Source organism: Pantherophis guttatus, chromosome 1 (genome assembly GCF_059756535.1).
Source record: "Pantherophis guttatus breed Tessera chromosome 1, ASM5975653v1, whole genome shotgun sequence".
In the NCBI taxonomy this organism is placed as follows: domain Eukaryota; kingdom Metazoa; phylum Chordata; class Lepidosauria; order Squamata; family Colubridae; genus Pantherophis; species Pantherophis guttatus.
The window spans coordinates 236400366-236420937 of record NC_142063.1 but is presented as its reverse complement, the minus strand read 5'-3'; the positions used below and the strand labels follow the sequence as shown (position 1 = coordinate 236420937).

General features: G+C 37.2%; 1 protein-coding gene across 1 annotated transcript in view; it reads left to right on the top strand.

Moving 5' to 3' along the window:
* The first annotated feature begins 1083 nt into the window (after positions 1-1083).
* The window catches only part of RNGTT (RNA guanylyltransferase and 5'-phosphatase), a 120097-nt gene continuing 100608 nt past the window's right edge, over positions 1084-20572 (top strand). Inside the window, exons 1-6 of the mRNA XM_034408958.3 lie at positions 1084-1341; positions 6578-6687; positions 8098-8201; positions 8279-8367; positions 13269-13344; positions 19666-19918. Of these exons, the coding sequence (XP_034264849.1) occupies positions 1278-1341; positions 6578-6687; positions 8098-8201; positions 8279-8367; positions 13269-13344; positions 19666-19918 (696 nt within the window). The 5' untranslated portion in view covers positions 1084-1277. The remainder of the gene's footprint in view (positions 1342-6577; positions 6688-8097; positions 8202-8278; positions 8368-13268; positions 13345-19665; positions 19919-20572) is intronic.

The window sequence follows — 20572 nt, the reverse complement described above, 5'->3', positions numbered from 1 at the left end:
ATGGAAGGCTGAGTCAACCTTCTAATGCTAGATTATTTTACTGCTAATGTGTGTGCAGCACTGATTATTTTAGTATAATTGAATTGTACAGCAAGCATTTTACAGGATGAACAGGAAATCTTTACTGAAGGCAGGAGCATGGGCAAAAATGAAGTCATCACATTCCCAGCAAAGAAGCAGTATGAAGAAGTAGGATCAGTCGGCAACATAATGGTCAGAACAGCTGTGGGCAGCCAAGAAAGAGGTGAAATAAACAGAACAGCTTGTTGTGTGGATAGAAACAACAGCTGTAGGAGATTGAGAGAGCCAGAGAGCTAAGCTGATTATCCTTGAGGCCACCAATGCCATTCAAAACTGATCTGACTCCTGCCTGAGAAATGACATTTGGGTAGTAGTAGGGCTTCTGTAACTGGTTGTTAAAAACTCACATGCCCACATTTTAAGTTTTTGTGTCTCTTCCTGGCATTTTTGCTGCTCAGATTCGGTGCGGGCATCAACAAGGACATTATGAACAATAACCTCAATTAATAAAACTGAGTTGTACTAAGATGGTCTCGGCTTTTATCAGCATTATTTTTAGAATGAAATCCTTGATCACACTCACTTCCGAGGAAGCGTGATCCCCATCAGAAATGCATTTTAATTAAATATATAATCGCCCTTTCACCTCCTTCCTCAATCACCTGCCCTGCCAAAGCCTCATTAACGTGGCTTTATTCCTGTGTGAAAGTTATGATGGAATTTAGAGACTCAGGGCCACCCTTCGTTTTCTCGGTTTTTACAGCAATGTTAAAAAAAAAAAATTAAAATGTATATCTGTACACCGTCCAGAATCGCTCTATAAGGGAGATGGGAAGTCTCTAAATACGATGGATAAATCAAATACAAATAAGGTAAAAAAAATGAACGCAGATTCCTGTGCAGGATTGATTTACAGTGCATGATTACTACTACAATGGAAAGTCTTAAGCCAAGCCAGAAGTGAAAACGCATCTACTACTCTTCTTCTTTCTATCTCTATAGGGAGAAAAAAAAATAATGACCTACCATAGAGACTCACCGCCCCGCCCTTCTTGAGTTGGCAGAACGGCAGCGACATAAAAGAACCCGGAACCGGTTACAATAGGCCGCGGGGCATTGTGGGTTGTCGGCGTTACTTGCGGGCGAAGCGGCTGTTGTCGGGGTCTCCTTCCCCCCCACCCCAACCGAGTCCCGTTTCCCTCTAACGGCGAGCGCTTCCGATAGCGGCGGCTGCGGCTGTTGCATTCGGCCCGGCCATGTCCTTCAACAAAATCCCACCGCGGTGGCTGAACTGCCCGAGGCGCGGACAACCCGTGGCAGGTAAACTGTGGCGGGACGGAGGACTGGGTGCCGGGCTTTGATAAGCGAGCCTGTCGCGTATCCCGCCAGATGGTGCTTCAGTCTCTCCTGCGCATGTGCAGGCTGAGCAGCCTTTGGTCCAGATCGTATTGAGGGTCTTCTTGGCTCTGTTGGACCAGCAGGCTTATTAATACAGGTAGTCCTCGACTTACGACCACAGTGGAGCCCAAGCTCTCTGTTGTCAAGCGAGGCGCTTGTTACATGAGTTTTGCCCCATTTTATGACCGTTCTTGCCGCAGTGGCTAAGTGAATCCCTGCGGTTGATAAGTCGGTAACCCGGTTGTTAAGTGAATCTGGCTTCCCCCTTGATTTTGCTTATCCAAAGGTTGCAAAAAGGGGATCACGTGATTTGGGACACAGCAAGCGTTATAAGTATGAACCAGTTTCCGAGCATCTAAATTTCGATCACATGAACATGGGGATGCTACAAAGCATCATAATTCTGAAAAACGGTCATAAGTCGCTTTTTTCAATGCTTGTGTAACTTTGAATGGTCACTAAATGAACCGTTGTAAGTCGAGGACTACTTGTATAGGAAAATCATTGATCAGGTGCTGAGACTGATTTTAGAGATAGGAGGCAGAGAGAAGTTTTTTTCTTCAGCTGTTCTGATAGTATTTCTATGAAAAGGAAGAGAAAATGCAGACCTTTCTCTTAACATTCTCACTCCAAAAGAAAGAAAGAAAAAACCTCTTTTTTGTAATGTATGAATACATTTAACTACTAATTCACTGAACCCACTACAACTAACAGAAACACAAATAACCCCCAAGCAGCCTGATAGGAGCAAACCTGTGGATTACCAGTTTTAGATTAGGTATACCTGCCCAATTAAAGGCCTAGTTTAATTATGCTCCCAAATCAAAAGCTTGAGCCATGCTGCCCAAATAGCAGGGACAGCTTCTTGATTGTTTTAGGAAAAAGGGAGGGGAGTTGGAGAGATTATTTGCAACACTTAATTGTGCTAGTTAATTTACCGGTAATCCTTTAAAGTAAAACATGACTATTAAGTAGTCCAATAGAGCTTCAGTTAAGTAAGGAAAGCTAATGCTGGGCCAGCTTCTTGGCAATTGAAAAGGCAAATATTTGCAGCCATAGTTTGTCTAAGAGAAATTATTTCAGCCTAGGCACCTCTTGTTTTCTAAATTTATCACAGTTTATTGATTGTTGTTATGTTTGAGGGTTGCTGACCAGAGATTTTTTTTTAGAATGAGTCAGATACCCCTAGGGAGAGATCAGAAGAACTTCTTAAGCGTTGCAGTGAGGACATATTCTAGATTTGTCCTGATTGGAATCTGGCTGAGGTAGGATATTTGTTATCAGAGAAAATTTTGAGCCTGTGAATCTCAAGGAAGTGGACAGGATTCTAACACTTGTCAGTGCAGTAATCACTAGGGCAGACCAGTGGTGAAATTCAAATTTTTTACTACCGGTTCTGTGGGCGTGGCTTGGTGGGTGTGGTGTGGCTTGGTGGGCATGGCAGGGAAAGGATACTGCAAAATCTCCATTTCCATCCCACTCCAGGGGAAGGATACTGCAAAATCCCCATTGCCTCCCTACTCCTGGGGGAAGGATATTGCAAAATCTCCATTCCCACCCCACTCTGGGACCAGCAGAGGTGGTATTTGCCGGTTCTCCGAACTACTCAAAATTTCTGCTACCGGTTCTCTGAACTACTCAAAATTTCCGCTACCAGTTCTCCAGAACCTGTCAGAACCTGCTGGATTTCACTTCTGGGGCAGACCCATGTCTTGGCTGATTAAGTTTGTGGTTCAGCCCAGTTTATTCTTGAGTGAGGGGACAATACTTCCTGCTTTGAAGAAGGCAATGGTGCCTCCCTTCCTCAAGAAGCTATCTCTGGATCCAATAGTATTGGATAATTTCTAATTAGCTTTGGGGTATGTTTGTGGAGAAGTGATGAGGTGCAGCTCTAAAGGGCCTTGGAGGAAAGCACATTATGTAATCGTCTTTCAGGCAAGGTTTAGACATAGTTATAGCACGAAAACAACATTGAGAATGTATACTCTGGTGGAATTGGGGTAGCAGTGTGGCAACTCCCTGATTATTCTTGATCTTTCAGTGGATTTCGATACCATTATTTATGGTATTTAAAGAATACCATATTAGGCATTAGAGGACAGGGAATGGAGACATTACATTGCAATGTTTTTCTTCCTTTCTCAATCTAATCTAAAACCAGTTCCAGTTGATGTTGGTGGAGAGAGATTGAAACTGAGGTCCTTGCTTTGTGTGGTTCTTCGGGTCTCAGCTTTCTTCTCACTCATGTTTAACATCTATGTGAACCTGGTGAGTGAGGTTATCCAATGACATGGGTTGGTATCAATATTTGCATGTCTGATAGTTCTGTATCTTAATCCGAGACTGACCAAGTGATGCTGTTGAGGTTCTGTTTTACGGCCTGTAAGATGTTAGTCTAGTTGGGGAGAAACAAGCTTAAACTGAATTGTAGCAAGACCAAGTGGCAGTGCATTCAAAAATCCATTATTTTTGGTAGCTTTCTAGCTCTATATAGGGCATTTCCCTAGACAAAGTTAATACAGAGTTTGAGGTCCTTGTGAATTCTTAGTTGATCAAAGAATAAATTGTAACCATAGCTGAGAGAACCGTTGCATAGATCTGCTTGTGCATCAGTTGCATCCTTTTCTGGAGTAAAAAGCTTGTCTTATTGTCACTTATATTTTTTCACCTTTTCTTTGAATTAGGGTAATGGACTTTATATGGGATACCCTTGAAGACCACTTGGAAGCTACAGCTCATCCAGATTGTACTGGCATAAATAGTTTTCAGTGTATCTGATACCCCTTCTTTGTGAGCTGCACTAGCTGGACAACCCTCAGTTGGCTTCCAATTGCAATTCAAGGAGCATCTGTAAAGTCTTTTCAGTATATGTGGTACCTTGCTCAAAGTAGTAACTGTGAGAGGGATCTTGGAGTCCTAGTGGACAATCATTTAAATATGAACCAGCAGTGTGCTGCAGCTGCCAAAAAAGCCAACACAGTTCTAGACTGCATAAATAGAGGGATAGAATCAAGATCACACGAAGTGCTAATACCACTTTATAATGCCTTGGTAAAGCCACACTTGGAATACTGCATCCAGCTTTGGTTGCCATGATGTAAAAAGATATTGAGACTCTAGAAAGAGTGCAGAGAAGACCAACAAAGATGATTAGGGGACTGGAGGCTAAAACATATGAAGAACGGTTGCAGGAACTGGGTATGTCTAGTTTGGTGAAAAGAAGGCCTGGGGTGACATGATAGCAGTGTTTTGATATCTCAGGGGCTGCAACGAAGAAGAAGGAGTCACACTATTCTCCAAAGCACCTGAGGGCAGGACACAAAGCAATGGGTGGAAACTAATCAAGGAGAGAAGCAACTTAGAACTAAGGAGAAATTTCCTCACAGAACAATTAATCAGTGGAGCAACTTGCCTTCAGAAGTTGTAAATGCTCCAATACTGGAAATTTTAAAGAAGAAATTGGATAACCATTTGTCTGAAATGCTATAGGGTTTCCTGCCTAAGTAGGGGGTTGGACTAGAAGACCTCCAAGGTCCCTTCCAATTCCTTTATTGTTATTCTGTTATTATTTTGATGCTGTTATTCTATTCTATTTATAGGAACACTTGTTTCCAATAATTTCTGCCAAACCTATAAAATCTGGATCTCTGGAACTCAGTCAGAGTGACCATTGGGTTCTTGGTGGTCACCTCTCTTACAAAGGCCCTTTTCCCTCGATTGCTCAATTTGACTGGGTGATCAGCTTTTGGAAGAGTAATGGTTGTGTCAAATGTCTTCCATTTGAGGATTATGGAAACCACTCTGCTCTTAGGAACCTTCCATTTATTGTAGCCTTCTCGAGATTTGCAATAATGCTGTCTCTGAGCTCTGCAGGCAGTTCCTTTGACCTTATGACCTTATGGCAGGGTCAAACTCGCAGCCTGGATGTGTCACGTGCTGGCCACGCCCATCCCCATTTTAGCAAAGGGGAAAAAAGTGACGATGTGTCATGTGGCGACAATGTGACGCCGCGAGCACCCCTGCCTTATGGCTTTTGCTGTGCTACAGTATTCATTGTCAGCTGTGAGAACTTCTATAGAGAGGTGTGTGCCTTTCTAAACCATGTCCAATCAATTTAATTTACCACAGGTGGGCTCCAATCAAGGAGTAGAAACATGGCAATAATGATCAAGAGAAATGGGAGGCACCTAAGCTAAATTTCAAGTGTTGTTGTAAAGGGTCTGAATACTTATACCAATGTGATACTTCAGTTTTTTCTTTTTAATAAATTGACAGGCATTTCTAAAATTCTATTTTCATTTTGTCATTCTGAGGTAATGAGAGTAGATTACTGAGAAAAAAATGAATTTCAACAACTGTAGAATCAGCCTGCAGCAAAATTGACAAAAGTGAAGGGGCTCTGAATATTTTCTGAATGCACTGTATATTGAATACTGGAGTAACTTTGATTATAATGAAGTAACACATAAAACCCCAAAGCTATTGGTTAAAAACTAGTATTTAAAATGTATTCAGTTGGAATAAATTGTAACAGTAGAACACTTGCAAAATTATTGTAATGATGACAGTCATATTTTGGACTAACTAAAGCTAAATTTATTTTCAGAGACATATGTTGAATGCTATGTTGTAATCAAATTGAGACATTATTCTACCTTGTTGACAACTAGGCCGTTAAATCTGATGAAACACTTTATTTTCCATGGCTATCATCTGATAATTCAGTAGCTAGGCCAGATCCAGGAATTTCCTTGTGTTCTTTTATCTCAGAAGCAGTTAATATTATTTGCATGTTTTTTGTCCCTGAGCAATTCCATGTTATCTGGATTGAATTTTGGTCTCTTCATCTTCATATAATTTATTTTAAATATATATGAGTTTAGATATTATATGATATGGCTAATAAGGGGTTTAATTAACAGTTTCTCTAGAAATGCTTTCGGAGTATTCTCAATGAATGGGAAATTATTTAATAAAGCTTTTCAGGTACTGGATTTTACAGTTCAGCACTTAATTTTGATATAAATGATATTGAGTTCTGTCATAAACTATAACTTGTCCTAATGAAGAATGTTAATCATGATTCAAACAAACAGACAGATGTTTTTATGAGGTTTTATGTTTGTTACATGCATTTTTAAAAATTATTGCCAAACAGGAATATTTTTACCTCTGAAGACAATGCTAGGACCAAAATATGATGATAAAGTTGCTGAAGAGTATCGTTTCCATCCCTCTATGTTATCCAACTATTTAAAGAGTCTCAAGGTAAAGAATATAATTGAATTTTTCTTTGCTATATAAATAATAAAGGGTTTTTTATTACTTTATTAATATATTTTTTTCTGAGTATGCTAACTTTAGAAATATCTTACCAATATATTTATTATGGGTGGAATACATGTCTGTATGTCTGTTTGTTGTCTGTATGTCTGTCTATATCTATCTATCTATCTATCTATCTATCTATCTATCTATCTATCTATCTATCTATCTCACTAGCAAGTGATTCTGAGTGGCTCACAACGTTATAAATAATAAAAGGGGAAACCACACTTTCTGTTCTGGCCATCGGAGTGAAGCATGGACTATCCTTTCTCTTGTAAATTCTGCATATGAGGATTTCAATGATGGGATATACAGTTGGGATGGATGTACACAGCCATGTTATTTCCATGGTGTATGTATAACATAAAAAAAAGTTACTTCTGAATATTAACCATTAGAATTACACATGTTTATCATAAACTGGTTATCACATTTAAAGCCGTTTATTGCACAGGGCCAGGTTATTTGCAGGACCACCTTTTCCTAAGGATATCTACCTGTCCTCCCAAATCAGATAGGGTGGGTATGCTCTTAGTCACCTAATGAGGGCTAGTGTTGACCAGGAATCTAACGTTTTTATTGACAGTTCTGAGGAAGCATATGTGCCAATGTCACCACCAGTGACTCTACAAGCCTTCAAGTCCATGGAAAGTTCCTTGGGAAACACTCAATGTCCCTAGGAGAACATCCAATGTCCTTGGAAGATCTCCAAGGGTGGTGGATGACTATTTCTGTACTTCTTTCTCTTATCTAAAGTGTGCCAGCTTGTCTGGGTGGAGTGTGCCAGTGCTTCTGGGTGGAGAAGTGGACAATGTAACAAGCATATAAATATGAATGTCAAAATACGTTCAAGGTTCCCTCTTGCTAAGCCCCCCCCCCTTCCGGGTCTTTATTCAGCTGAATAAACATGTAAAAAAGCTTATCAAGGTAAACACCTGGACTCTCTTTCTTTATACCAAGCCAGACCTGAAACCAGCAATGGTTTCCCATTCTATGGTGGCCCCTGCCCTATGGAACCTTCTGCCCCGTGAGGGTTCTACTCTCCCAGCCTTCCAAAAACTGCCAAAGACCTGGCTTTTCTCCCAGGCACTGGGATAGGATTGGACAATTGCATGTTAGGAATTGACTTGGCACCAGGTCTTTGTTGTTTTTAATATTTTAATTGGCTTAATTTTATAGTTTTAATATGATTGTATATGTTGTTTTAACTTTTAGTTGAGAGCTGCTGAGAGTTGGTTAGAAGATTGGCAGCGATACACATGTTTTAAATAAATAAACTACCTAAAGGTTATGTTCACCATATGTGTAACTTCACATATCCGTATTAAACTCTAATTTTATTACTTTCAGGTTAAAATGGGTCTGTTAATAGACTTGACAAACACCAGTAGGTTCTATGACAGAAGTGACGTAGAAAAAGATGGCATCACATATGTAAAGCTTCAGTGTAAAGGGTAAGCTGATGAGACTCCTGAATATTGTTTTATGGAGGAAAATTCTTGCCTATACTTGATTCTTCTCTTCTTGGTAGGCATGGAGAGTGTCCCACGCCTGAAAACACAGAAACATTCATTCGTATATGTGAACAGTTTCGCAGTAAGAATCCAACAGAACTTATAGGTATGTATATTAACCTGCTGTGTGACTATTTTCCATCTGTCTTGATTGTTTTCCATGTAATATACTAATGCTCCATTTGCCACTTTCCATTGTAGTTGCATATAAACATTTAACGATTTAATAATCCAGCCAACATTGAATCATGACAGCAAGCAATAGAACAAAAAAACCCCAAATAGAGTGAAATACCAGAACGTTGGAAATAAAAATTCCTGATGATGTTTGTAAAAAGGGGCAAGCCTGAATGACTGTCGCGAACTTTATTTAGTTTTCCATTCATCTAGATAAATCACACAGTAAATTGCTAACACCAATGTCTTGCTGAATACGGAAGCATCAAGATGAAATCTAAGCTGAAATCCAAATAATTTAATCAGAAAGTTAAGTCATAGAGGTGATCATGTTGTCCAGAAGCAATTAGGACAACAGATATAGAAGAAGCATGCATGAAGGCGGTGGTGGGGGAAGTATTAGAAAGAGCCACTGTCTCCACCCTGACCCTTGGAAGAAAAAGAGGGAGGGAAGAAAGGGAAAACTCAAGTAAACTTGCTAGATTCTGTTACTGTAACCCATCTTAATATAGTGTAGTTCTAGTTGTCCTATAGAATCAGTTTCTTCATCTGTCTGTCTCATAGGGCTGACACACACACACACCAACTTCGAGATTGCAGGTATTTTTCATCACTTGATTATATTGGGACATGTACAAGAACTAAAGTTAGCAGATATGTTTAATGGTCTGGAATAAATGTTGTTATGGAAATGCCTCACTGGATTTGCACATACTTTTCCAATATTAATTTCCTTCTTTAATTTATGACATTAATTACAGTGCAATGCTGAATGTTGATGGACATTACTAAGCAGTGTGGTCCCATGGTTTTTTTTTTTACTTACAAGCATATTACTTAACAGAGTTTCCGGTCCCAATTAGCATTGTTAAACAAGAACTGTATGCCTTTTTATTTATGTACCACACAATTTCTTTACATGATTATGTACAAGTGACAAGCTTGGAGAGAGGCCAAAATGATTGTATCAGTTGCCTATTAAATTCTTAATATAATTACCCATACACAATAAAGTTTATTCTTAATATTTGAACATGCTGTTTAGTGCATTTTAATCTGCATTCTAATTTTGATTGTAAAGTCTTGACCAGACTTGTTAACTATTTTAGGGAAACTGTTTTTCATACATATCAACAATTGTATGTATGTATCCTGTTTTCCCCAAAATAAGACATCCCCTGATAATAAGCCCAATCAGGCTTTTGAGTGCATGGTAATAAGGCCAAGCACCTTTTCAGCGTTCAAAAAAATATAAGACAGGGTCTTATTTTCGGGGAAACACGGTATATCTCGCCTTTATTTTTTATAAGTAACTCAAGGCAGTGAACATACCAAGTACTGCTTCCTTCTCCTATTCTCCCTGCAATAACAACCTTGTGAGGTGGGGCTGAAAAAGCATGACTGGCCCAAAGCTACCCAGGTGGCTTTCATGTCTAAGGCGGGACTAGAATTCACTGTCTCCCATTTTTTAGCTTGGTACCTTAACCGTTAGACCAGTCTCTCTACAAATATATAATATTTTATATTTGCTTGTGTGTAAATTAAGATTCAAAATAAATACATGAGTACAAAATCATTCATTTTTACTTTCATTATACAGCTTTATTAGTCCCTACTATTAGCTGAAACACAAGCAGCAGAAATAAAGGATTTTTAAAAAATCTGTGGAAGCAGCAAAATTAAGGGAATGTGCTCCTCAGAGTTTCTCTTTCAATTGTCGCCATTTGAATTGTTAAATGTATTTGTTAAATACCAAATGATGACTATATTTGAATATAAGTAAACTATTTTCTTTTAACTGAAAAGAAAATGTACTCTCTATTTTTTCAGGGAAAACCTAGGTTAAACTTTATATTGATTTTTTTATTTAGTCTTCTGTGTGTATTGCTTTATAGTTAGCATATACATTGTATTAAAATAACTAATGAATACCAATAAAAATTGACACAGAAGCATCAATAATCTGTGAATGATTCAAGCTCTAGTAATGATAGTCAAGGGACAGAGGAAAAATAGCACTATAATTAAATATAAAGAAGCTAATGACAAGCCCAGCAACCAGTGTTAAAATAGAAGATATTGAAATGATAGATAGTTTCTGACTTTTAGGATTGGCTTGCAGTGTGAAGGAACAAGAAATCAAGAAGTACGCTGTTGACTAGCGTTTAGTGTGGGGTAGCACTAAAAGCCTTGGAAAATGTATATGGAAATCCTCTATACTAACAAAGATTGGCATCAGGTAAACAACAGTTCTTGTGGAAGTAAAAGATGAGGAAACCAGATACCATGAGATCCTTTTCAACTTTGTTGTTAGAGAAGACTCTCGAAAATAGCATTCATAATCCAAAAAACAAATGGAATGGATCATAGGACAGTCCAGATCTCTCACCCAAATGACTAGGTTCAAATTACCAAAATGTGGACATACTATGTGAAGGCCTAGCTCTCTGGGAAAGGTGGAAAGAAAGAAGATGACCAACAGCAAGGCAGAGGATTCAGTTACTGGGTGCCAGGGTGGATAAAAATCAATGATTTTTAAAAGAAAATAAAAAAAATCAGATTTTTTTGATTTAAATTGGATTTTTTTGATTTAAATTGAATTTTTTTAAATTTTTTAAATTTATTTTAATAAAAAACTTTTGGGGTAAAAATCTATCGTAAGATAGTTTTCTATTTAAGATACATAAATAATTTAGTTTATTCAGCATGAAATGGAGCTTAGTTATGTAGCATGAGGCTGTATATTCTGCAACACTGGGACTATCGGTGAGTCAACAGTGGGTCAAAGGAGTAGCAGAGATGACAGTTGCTCTTTAAAAATTATGATTTAAATAGAGTTGATTTAAATCAAGCCTTTACTAGTGCTTTAAATCATGATTTAAATTGTGATTTAAATCAACTCGATTTAAATCAAATCCACCCTGCTGGGTGCACATTGAAAGGCCTGCAGGGCCATGTTGGGAACAGGTCATCCTGAAGCAGATCTATCTATTTGGTAAAACTGAACACCAACTTCAAGACACATAATCAAATTGAATTGAGCTAATTTAGACAGATTTGGGAGATTCAAAACTGATGAAAAGTCTTAAATTATTCCAATATTGAAACATAATGAAATCCATGAAAGACGGTGCTCCTGAGCAAACTTATTTGTTCTAATGAGTTGCTGTCCAGAATAATTGCAACAGATATTTAATGACTATTTCACTCCAACAGCCTCATTTGAATTTTAAAACGTGAACTGGATACCTCCATGTAATTTTTAAGAATTTCTTTTTTTCTTGGCCACTAGATGGAGACATTATCACAGAAATAAGGCAGAGATGTTTTTGGATTTTTTTTAGTGCTACTGCTTCATTGCTTTAATTGAATGCAGTCTTTAGAATTTTCTTATAACAGTTGCTGATTGCTGATGTGCAGTCAGTTTTAAGCCATATTAAAATAGAAGCTAGTGAGTGAAAAATCCTATGAGAATAGGAGAGCCCCGAGGCCCATTTATTCCAGAAATAGGGCCCTGGTTTCTGGCAATAAGAGGTGAAGCAGTAGCCTCATTTCAGCAATTGATATCAAGATGAAAGCATGTGCTCTTTTGATTCCAGAATAACTACTGAATGTACTTCCCATAATCTGTTTGATGCTCTTTTTTTGTGCTATATAGGCAACAAAATTTCACCAATTGTGAGTATTGTTAACTACGTGTTCTATGAAGATTTTTTTTTGCCTTATGTTGCAACAGTAGCATTTTTTTGTGTCCCCCCCCCCCCCGCTGCTGTATAAATTGAGCTAAACAGCTTGTTGATGGCTAGTCTCTTTAAGTGCCATGCATCATGAAACATTCAGTAATCAGGTTCGGTCATAAAATCAAAACTGACAGTAAACTATAAAAGGTAGAGGCAAGAAGAAGCTAATGGGCCAGGAAAGAATTTTCCTCTCCAGATCCTCATGAGAAAGAAAATGGCGGTGGACTTCTGTACAGGATAGTACAGAAGTACAGGATAGGTTAGAAAGGACAGTTTAACAGGGTGTGGAAAGGTTTCGGACTCACACTCTGATGATGTTCAAAGAAATACCTTGGTATATATTTGATTTTACGTAAGTGCATTTTTTCTCTTTTCCTGGTTTCGGTTGCTAAATTTGTTCAGTGTGTCTATGGTTCAATCAGATATTTAAAGCCATTGATACAGTTATTTATATGCAGGGTTTTGGGATGAATGGAATATGATGTGACTGTCAGAAGCTTGTTTAGAGAAGTATGCATTCATTCAAAGGAATATGACAACTCAGCAAATGTACTATATTGTATTGAAAAAGCAGACTATTGTCCCGGCTTTCCCTCCTAAATGTGTATTATGCAAAATATACTGAAGATTCCCCCCCCCCCCCCCAAAAAAAAATTCTGATAGGAACATTCTTAAGATATATTCAGAAACCTACAGAATATTTATTTTCTTCATGTGTCAGTAGCTATTGATATTTGCTGACACTTTAGAGCTAGAGAATGATGATTGAAAACTGGTTGGAAAAATGCCTTCCATGGTCATAGGTTGCTCTTTTGCCCTCAATCCCTAGTTTTGTTTTGAATGTGCAAAGCAAAGAACTGAAGTTTTTGCTTATTCAAGGAACTGTTTATGTGGCTGGCCCTGTTCATGCTCCAATTTCCTCTTGCAGAGAAGGAAGAAGTAAATGGTAGGAGAAGAGAATGAATTATCACATACTAGCTGAGGATTAATTCCCTTGAAAGGAAAGTGATTATGACAAGCAAATGTTCCTGATGCTTTTATATGAGCTTGGTAATTGCAATTATATTTTTTCTTCAATTTTGTCTTCTAGGTGTTCATTGTACACATGGTTTCAATCGTACTGGATTTCTTATCTGTGCCTTTCTGGTTGCAAAGTTGGATTGGAGGTAATTTTTTATAAAAAACTTTTGGGCATCCAAACTTTTGGGCGATATAGCAATAATAGCATAATTACATTATTTAAATACGACATCAACATAATTAATTATAGATAATTTTTGCTACATCTTGCTAGTGGGGTATATAAATTAAAATGGCTATAAAATTTAATAAAAGTAAGGAGACCCTGTGGATTTTACTTTGCTAGTCATTGCTGACTATAAGGGGCAGTACTCATCTCTGTTTCAAGGGCATTGAGCCAGAGCTGTCCATGGTCATGTGGCCAACATGACATCAAGGAGTGCTGTTACTTTCCCATGGAAGTAGTACCTATTTATCTACTCACATTTGCATGGTTTTGAACTGCTGGTTGGCAGGAGCTGGGATGAGGACAGGATCTTATCCTGTTGTGTGGCTTTTGGGTCTCGAATCTGGGCATCCAGCTTTTCAGCTGACAAGACCAGTGTCTTAACTATTGAGCCACTGCCCCACCCCATAAAATGGAATATTTTGTGTTATATAGTATTTGTCAACTTTCCAGTATATCATCAAGGAGGCAAAATAAGTTTATGTATTCTTCAATGGATTTTATTATTGCCAGATAGAAATATTTAGATTAATTTGTTTCAAGACTGATCTGGATTTTAGAAAAAGTTTGACCTGTTTCAAATGTTTTGAAGGTAATTTTGACTTGATGTCTGTTTTTGATCTGAAATTTGGAAAACAAATATCACCTTTTTCCTTAGTCTACCATTATCATTGCTGTTATCATTTGTGTGCTACAAAGCTTGATCAGATTCATGGTGGCTTACAACTATTTTTTTTTGTTTCCCAACAACTTTATGAATTTCATGAACTATTTATAAACATTGTCATATAGCAGGAGAGTGAGTGACAGTATAATGAACAATAAGTGATAAAACTTAACACCGAGTTCTCTTTCCCTTCCAGAAATGCTGCTGTTAGGGCAATAAATGTTTAATAGGAAAGCAGACCTGTCAAAACACATGTTTCTACTTTCTCTTCTCTCCAGTCTGTACAGGTAGTTCTTGATTTACGACCACAATTGAGCCCAACATTTTTGTTGCTAAGTGAGACATTTAAGTGAATTTCACCCCATTTTCTTGCCACAGTTATTAAGTAAATCACTGCAGTTGTTAAGTTGGTAACATGGTGGTTAAGTGAATCTGGCTTCCCCTTTGACTTTGCTTGTCGGAAGTTCGCAGAAAGTGATTACATGATCCAGGGACACTCCCAACTATCACAAATATGAGTCAGTTGTCATCTGTCTGAATTTTGATCACATGACCATGGGGATGCTGAACGGTCATAAGTGTGAAAAATGGTCATAAGCCACTGTTTTCAGTGCCGTTATAACTTCGGTCACTAAATGAACTGTTGTAAGTCTAGGACTACCTGTAGTTTTATACATGTAGCATTTTTTCCCTTCTTTTCTGGAGTGGCCTTAGTTGCTACCCTTAGTTGCCTAGCAAAGTTCTGGAAAAACAAATCAACAAGAGTCCAGTGGTAGAGCTGAATAGATGTCAGACCTGTCCATTTCATTCAATGAAAAAAATTTAATAGAGTCATTTTGCTTTTATTCCCATAATTTGAACTTTGGTCCAATCTAACATATCCTGCAGATTGTAGAAAATAATCTTTTGTAACCGCCCCGCCCCCCAGCATAAGGTTAAAAGAAAGTAAAACAAAGAAAAGCACATTTAAACAACCCTCAGCCCACAACGATATAGATATGATTTTAAGAGAAATGCAAACATTTTACATATCTATAAAAAGTATTCAAAAGCCAGTTGGATGTAGTGGTGAATGCTTCAGACTAGGAATCGGGAGACCCGGAGTTCTAGTCCTGCCCCAGGCACAAAGCCAGCTGCCTGACCTTCCTTTGAAAGGAGTGCATTGCAATGTGTGGGATGTGTAAGAAGTACTTTTTCTTTGAATCATTAAATCAGCCAGATCTTTTTCTGGGCTTGTGCAGCTGCTGCTTGTGGCGTATTAAATATTAATGTGCTTTATTTTGGCATAATGGACTGGAGGATATTCCATCAGAAATTTGAAGTATAATACTAAATTGGCAGGCATATAATAGGAGGGGAAGGAAGGGTGAAAATTGACATTACATGAGAAGGAAGGGGGACTGTTTTAACAGTGGCTGCATGACAGATTGTAGAAGGAAGCAAGGCCAGTTATGCATGTGCATATACTTTCATAACTGCATCATTAGCATGATAAAAGATGTGGCTGCTTTAAAGATGCAAAGAGAGATGCTTATTATGCCCTCATGCTTGAAAATAACCTCTTCTAAAGAATAGCTGACATTAACAGACCCTCTGCTGAGCAAATTGGTTATTCCAGGGTGACCAGTTTTTGTAAAAAGGGTAATCTTATACATACCCAGGGATAAATCTATTTTATTCAAGAACTAACCGCAATCTGTGCTCTATATGTGATATAGAAAGGTGAAAGATTTGAAAATACTTTTTTAAAAAAATCATCTTGAGATGGCGGTATGTGGCATTAGCAGTGTGGCTTGGGTACACAGTTGTATACACTGAAATAATATTCAATTGTCGTCCTTGATAGGATTTAAAATTTCAAGATCGTTGAGATATGTTTTTACATTTTATTCAGATAATTTGAAGATTATATCCAGGAAAAGTTAAGATTTTAGGAATACGGTTTCTTTGTCATATGCTCAGGTGAATTGGAAGGTTCTTGAAGAACCTATATTGCTTCTCTCCATTAATTAAATGTTGAATGGTACATGCCAGCAGTAACTATTTTTTATGTTCTTAAATTTTTCACACTTCAGTGATGTCTAGACACATATTAATAATATTTTACAGTAGCTCCTGTAATAGTTGCAGTTTGTATTTAATTACATCCCCCCCTTTTTTTTTGCATTCTCAAGGCATGCCATTTCTCAAAAAAATGTCATTGCTTAGTGCTGAAGATGGTCATCTTCTTTAATTTGGAATCACAGTCAAGTGGAGAGGTATCCCGTCTTTAGCAGAAAATTAGAAAGTGACATCCTGCCCCACTGTTTTAGGAAGCTCTTCAGTGGGCATAATTTTTGGGTGTTTGGGTTCTGTAGAGATCACCAGATTCCATTTTTTTGTATGTATGTCTTTTACTGGGCTAAATCCCTCCTGTCTAACATTCTGTCATGATTTTAAGTGTTCAGAGGTGTCCTGTGGCTTTGCTTTGGTGAATATTTTATTCACCAAATAAAAGGATCACCAAAAATGAAGGATTTTATGCTTACTATATTTAGAATTAAAGTTTTCTAGTTTTATCATTTAGCTATCAATGTGCCTTTTATGCCACTGAGGGGAGATGCTTCTCCTGATCAGAAAATTGTTTTATTGTGCTGTTGTTATACATTTTACTTGCATTATTTATATGCTGCCAGATTTTAATTTTATGTTCCTAAAGCTCTCCAGATTACAACCTGAAAATACGAAATACAGTTATTTTGTATCTACTGTAGATACAATATATTGGTTGGAACCATTTTGAATTGAGTAGCATACGAGATACAGTAGCTAAATGAATAAATTAATAATTGTAGTTCTTGTTTTTTCTGCTCACCTTTGGCTGACAATCTAGCAGATTTAAAGTATTTTCTAAAAATGGTGGAAAGGATGGAATCAAGGGGAGAATCTCTTCAAGATAATAGTTTAACAGAATCGTCACATTTTAAAAAGTCCTTTGTTACAGCGCTGTTTCAAATAGACATTTAGTGTTTATTTGCATTTATGAGAATACATTTCCTACAGAATATTCTATTATCATTTATTCCTTAGGCATGTGAATATAGTAGAAATACAGATGCAAAATGCTGATATGGATTTTATAGCTTGTTTAAGAAAAAGAGCATCATACCAATAATTGTTTGGGGAGCTTTGTTGTATTTTCTTCTTTAGCAACCACTTTGCTTTTTTTCCAAAGCAATTGTATTCCATGAAAATGCAAGGCTGTTTCTTTTGTAATTAAAACATAGTATATATTGGCAATTACTTTTATAATTTTGCTCCCTTATTTCCACCAGAAGTATACAATATTACAAAAAAAAAAAACCTTAAGTATGTTAAGACTGAAACCCATGCTAATTTCCTAATATATTTTGGTTTCTCTTGACAGTTTCATATTTTCTTGACACATTATGAAAGACCCGTTACTGTTGCAGGATATGTTGGGAACCCAAGATTTAATAATTACTAGTTAGGAATTATATTTACTTTAAAATATTTTAAAATTTCAAATATTTAGAACTTTTAAATATTTTCCCTGTTTTTAGGCAAGCATACTATCAAAGTGACTTGCCTAGATAGTCTTATACTTGGGTTTATCTATATAAAAAATAAGGAAAAAAGAATTGTGAAGGAGGATAGAAAAAAAACAAGCTTGGTTTTCTTGTGTTTACCATTAAGAATAAAGTCTCCTTTGAGGTGAGCTTAACTCCTGGTAAACTCATGGAGTTTTCTGAGCAGTGATACAGAAGTGGTTTGCCATGCCCTTCTTCCCAGATTTTGCTGTTTGCTTTTATTTTCCAGTTTAATCAACAAGCCTACGGATTTCTTGGTTCCTATCTGAACACAAACCTGGTTTATTTGTGCTTAGTTTTTCCTGATCAGCCAAGGTTATCCACCTACATGGTTCTTTAATTGTTATGGTTGTCTGTTTTTTTCTGCTGATGAACCTTCAGGGAGGATCAAAGGGAGCTACTTCTTGACAGAAGAAACAATCATTTTATTTCTGTTGTTCTGCATGGCCAGTGATAATTCATGATCTGTGCTTATCATTGAATGGCTCTGTGATCTCGGTGAAATTCTTGTATGCCTTAACTTTCTGTGGTTTGGGAGAAGTTTTGAAATACAGTTTTTTGTACAGACATACTGTTCTTTGTGCTATAGACCTCTTTGAGTTTCTGGTGAAACGTATGGACCCTTTCTCAGTAAAATGTATTTAAATGCATAAAATTAAATGCATAGATATATATTGTATTGCAGGTAATCCTTGGGTTATATGACCATTCATTTACTATATTGTTCGAAGTTACAACAGCACTATAGAATGGTACTTATGACTGGTTCTTGGGAGTTCCAGCTATTGCAGTATTCTTGTAGGCACATGGTTATGATCTGGTTGTTTGATGCCCAGCTCATGATTACAACATTACAGAAGCTGCAATCATGTGATCACAATTTCCATTGTTTCTTGCTGGCTTCCCACAAGCAAAGTCAATGGGGAAGCTGGCAGGAGGTCAGAAGTTGTGATCAGATGTGGTTTTCACTTAATATCCTCTGCAGTCCTTAATTATGATGACAACTGAAATTGCCGGTAGTAAGTTATGTGGTCACAGGATGTTGCATTTTATGATCATACTGCTGCTTAGTGACAGAAATTCTGGTCCCAATTGCTATCATAACTCAAAGGCTACCTATATAAAAGAAATGAGTTGTAATTATGGTTTGTCATGCTGTCAACCAGATGTTTAGACTGGATTTGGTATTTTTATCCACTTATTGAGTCCTTCCTAAGGACCTGGGATAGGCAGATTTTTTTTGATGGCATTAAAAGTATCATTGTAGATGTAAGCTGTTCCAAGTAAAGTTACCTTTTGCAATTATTATTAATTCCTGATTGTTGGTTTTATCTTGGTGATTTCTTGTAAGCTGCTCAGAGTCTCATTGTTAATTAATCAAATATATATGCTGCTCAATTCTCAGCAATTCCAGTTTACAAATTATTTAGTTACGTATTGTTCAAGTTGGGTAGCCAAGCAATTAAATAAATACATTTCAAATGTAGATATCAAAATATTACAACAATAACAAATATGTGCTTTAGTAATATTGTGTGCTTCTTTATTACATCAGTAACAAAGGTGCACACTTGTAAATAATCATTTTAGATACCTACACTTTATTGAAGTTAAGAAACATTTTTGGGAGTCTGCAGCCCGTAAATTGGTTTTTTGCCTGTATATATTATTGAATGAAAAGCTAAGTTTTAGTTAAAGGTTAGTCAAAGTAAAATAATATTATTTGCTATCCAGGTTCATGGGTCCCATGACATCTATTCATGGCCCTCAGGAAAGCCTCGGTTAAGAACCCTCTCAATATAGCCTCTTGGCAGTGTAATAAGAACTGCTGTGAGTTTTTATGGGAGCCAGTTGGGAATATTTGATGTTTGACTCTTGGATCTGCTTCTGCTCCATCCTCTTGGTTTTTTGGAGCTACAGTATTTCTGAATATTTCTTTTCACGCCTACATTGTCTCACACAATGTCACTTTTTTTTTTTGCAGTGTTGAAGCTTCTGTGGCTACGTTTACTCAAGCCAGACCGCCTGGTATCTACAAAGGTGACTATTTGAAAGAACTCTTCCGTCGTTATGGTGATGTGGCTGATATGCCAGCGCCACCTCCTCTACCAGAATGGTGCTTTGAGGAAGATGAGGAAGACGGTGAAGAAGATAACTGCAAACTGGGAACTCCAGAATCAGAAGCTTGCTCGTCAACTTCCTTTTCTGGCAGAAGAAGAAAAGAACACTTAAAGCTGGTAATGATGAACTAGAGCATAATAGTCTTTTTAAATATGTTATTGTAATTACTTTTTTAAAATATGTGCCTTCAAGTCAGAATTGATTCCTGGCAACTCCCTGGACTGTCCCTGCAATTTTCTTGGTATAATTGTTAAGGCACCAGGTTGGAAATCAAAACACTGAATTCTAGTACTGCTTTAGACATTAAGTCGTCTGGATAACTTGAGCCAGTCACTCTTTCTTGACCCTAGAAAGAAGACATTGGCAAGCCAGTTATGAAAATGTTGTCAATGTTAATAGAGCATGCTAAATTTAAGCTATTCAGAACCTGATAAATTACCCACAATTTCATAACTTTAGCATCCTGATTTCCCCATTGTACATGCTGTACTGAAACCACAGAGTTGCTGCTGAAATATAGAGTTAAAACAAGAAGTACCTCTCCTTTACAGAGTGCTGGTAGAATACAGATAGTACAATTAACATACAAGATGGCTATGTTGTTTAAGGTACCAAATTTGTATTAATCACACATTCTTTTAATCTAGCATTAATTTCATGCTTGGTAGACCAATACGAGAGATAAGATGGGATCTCATTTTGATAGACGAAAAAAAAGTTTTGAGCCCTTTGGTTTTCAGCTCTAATAGTTTAGAGTGTAGTATTATTCT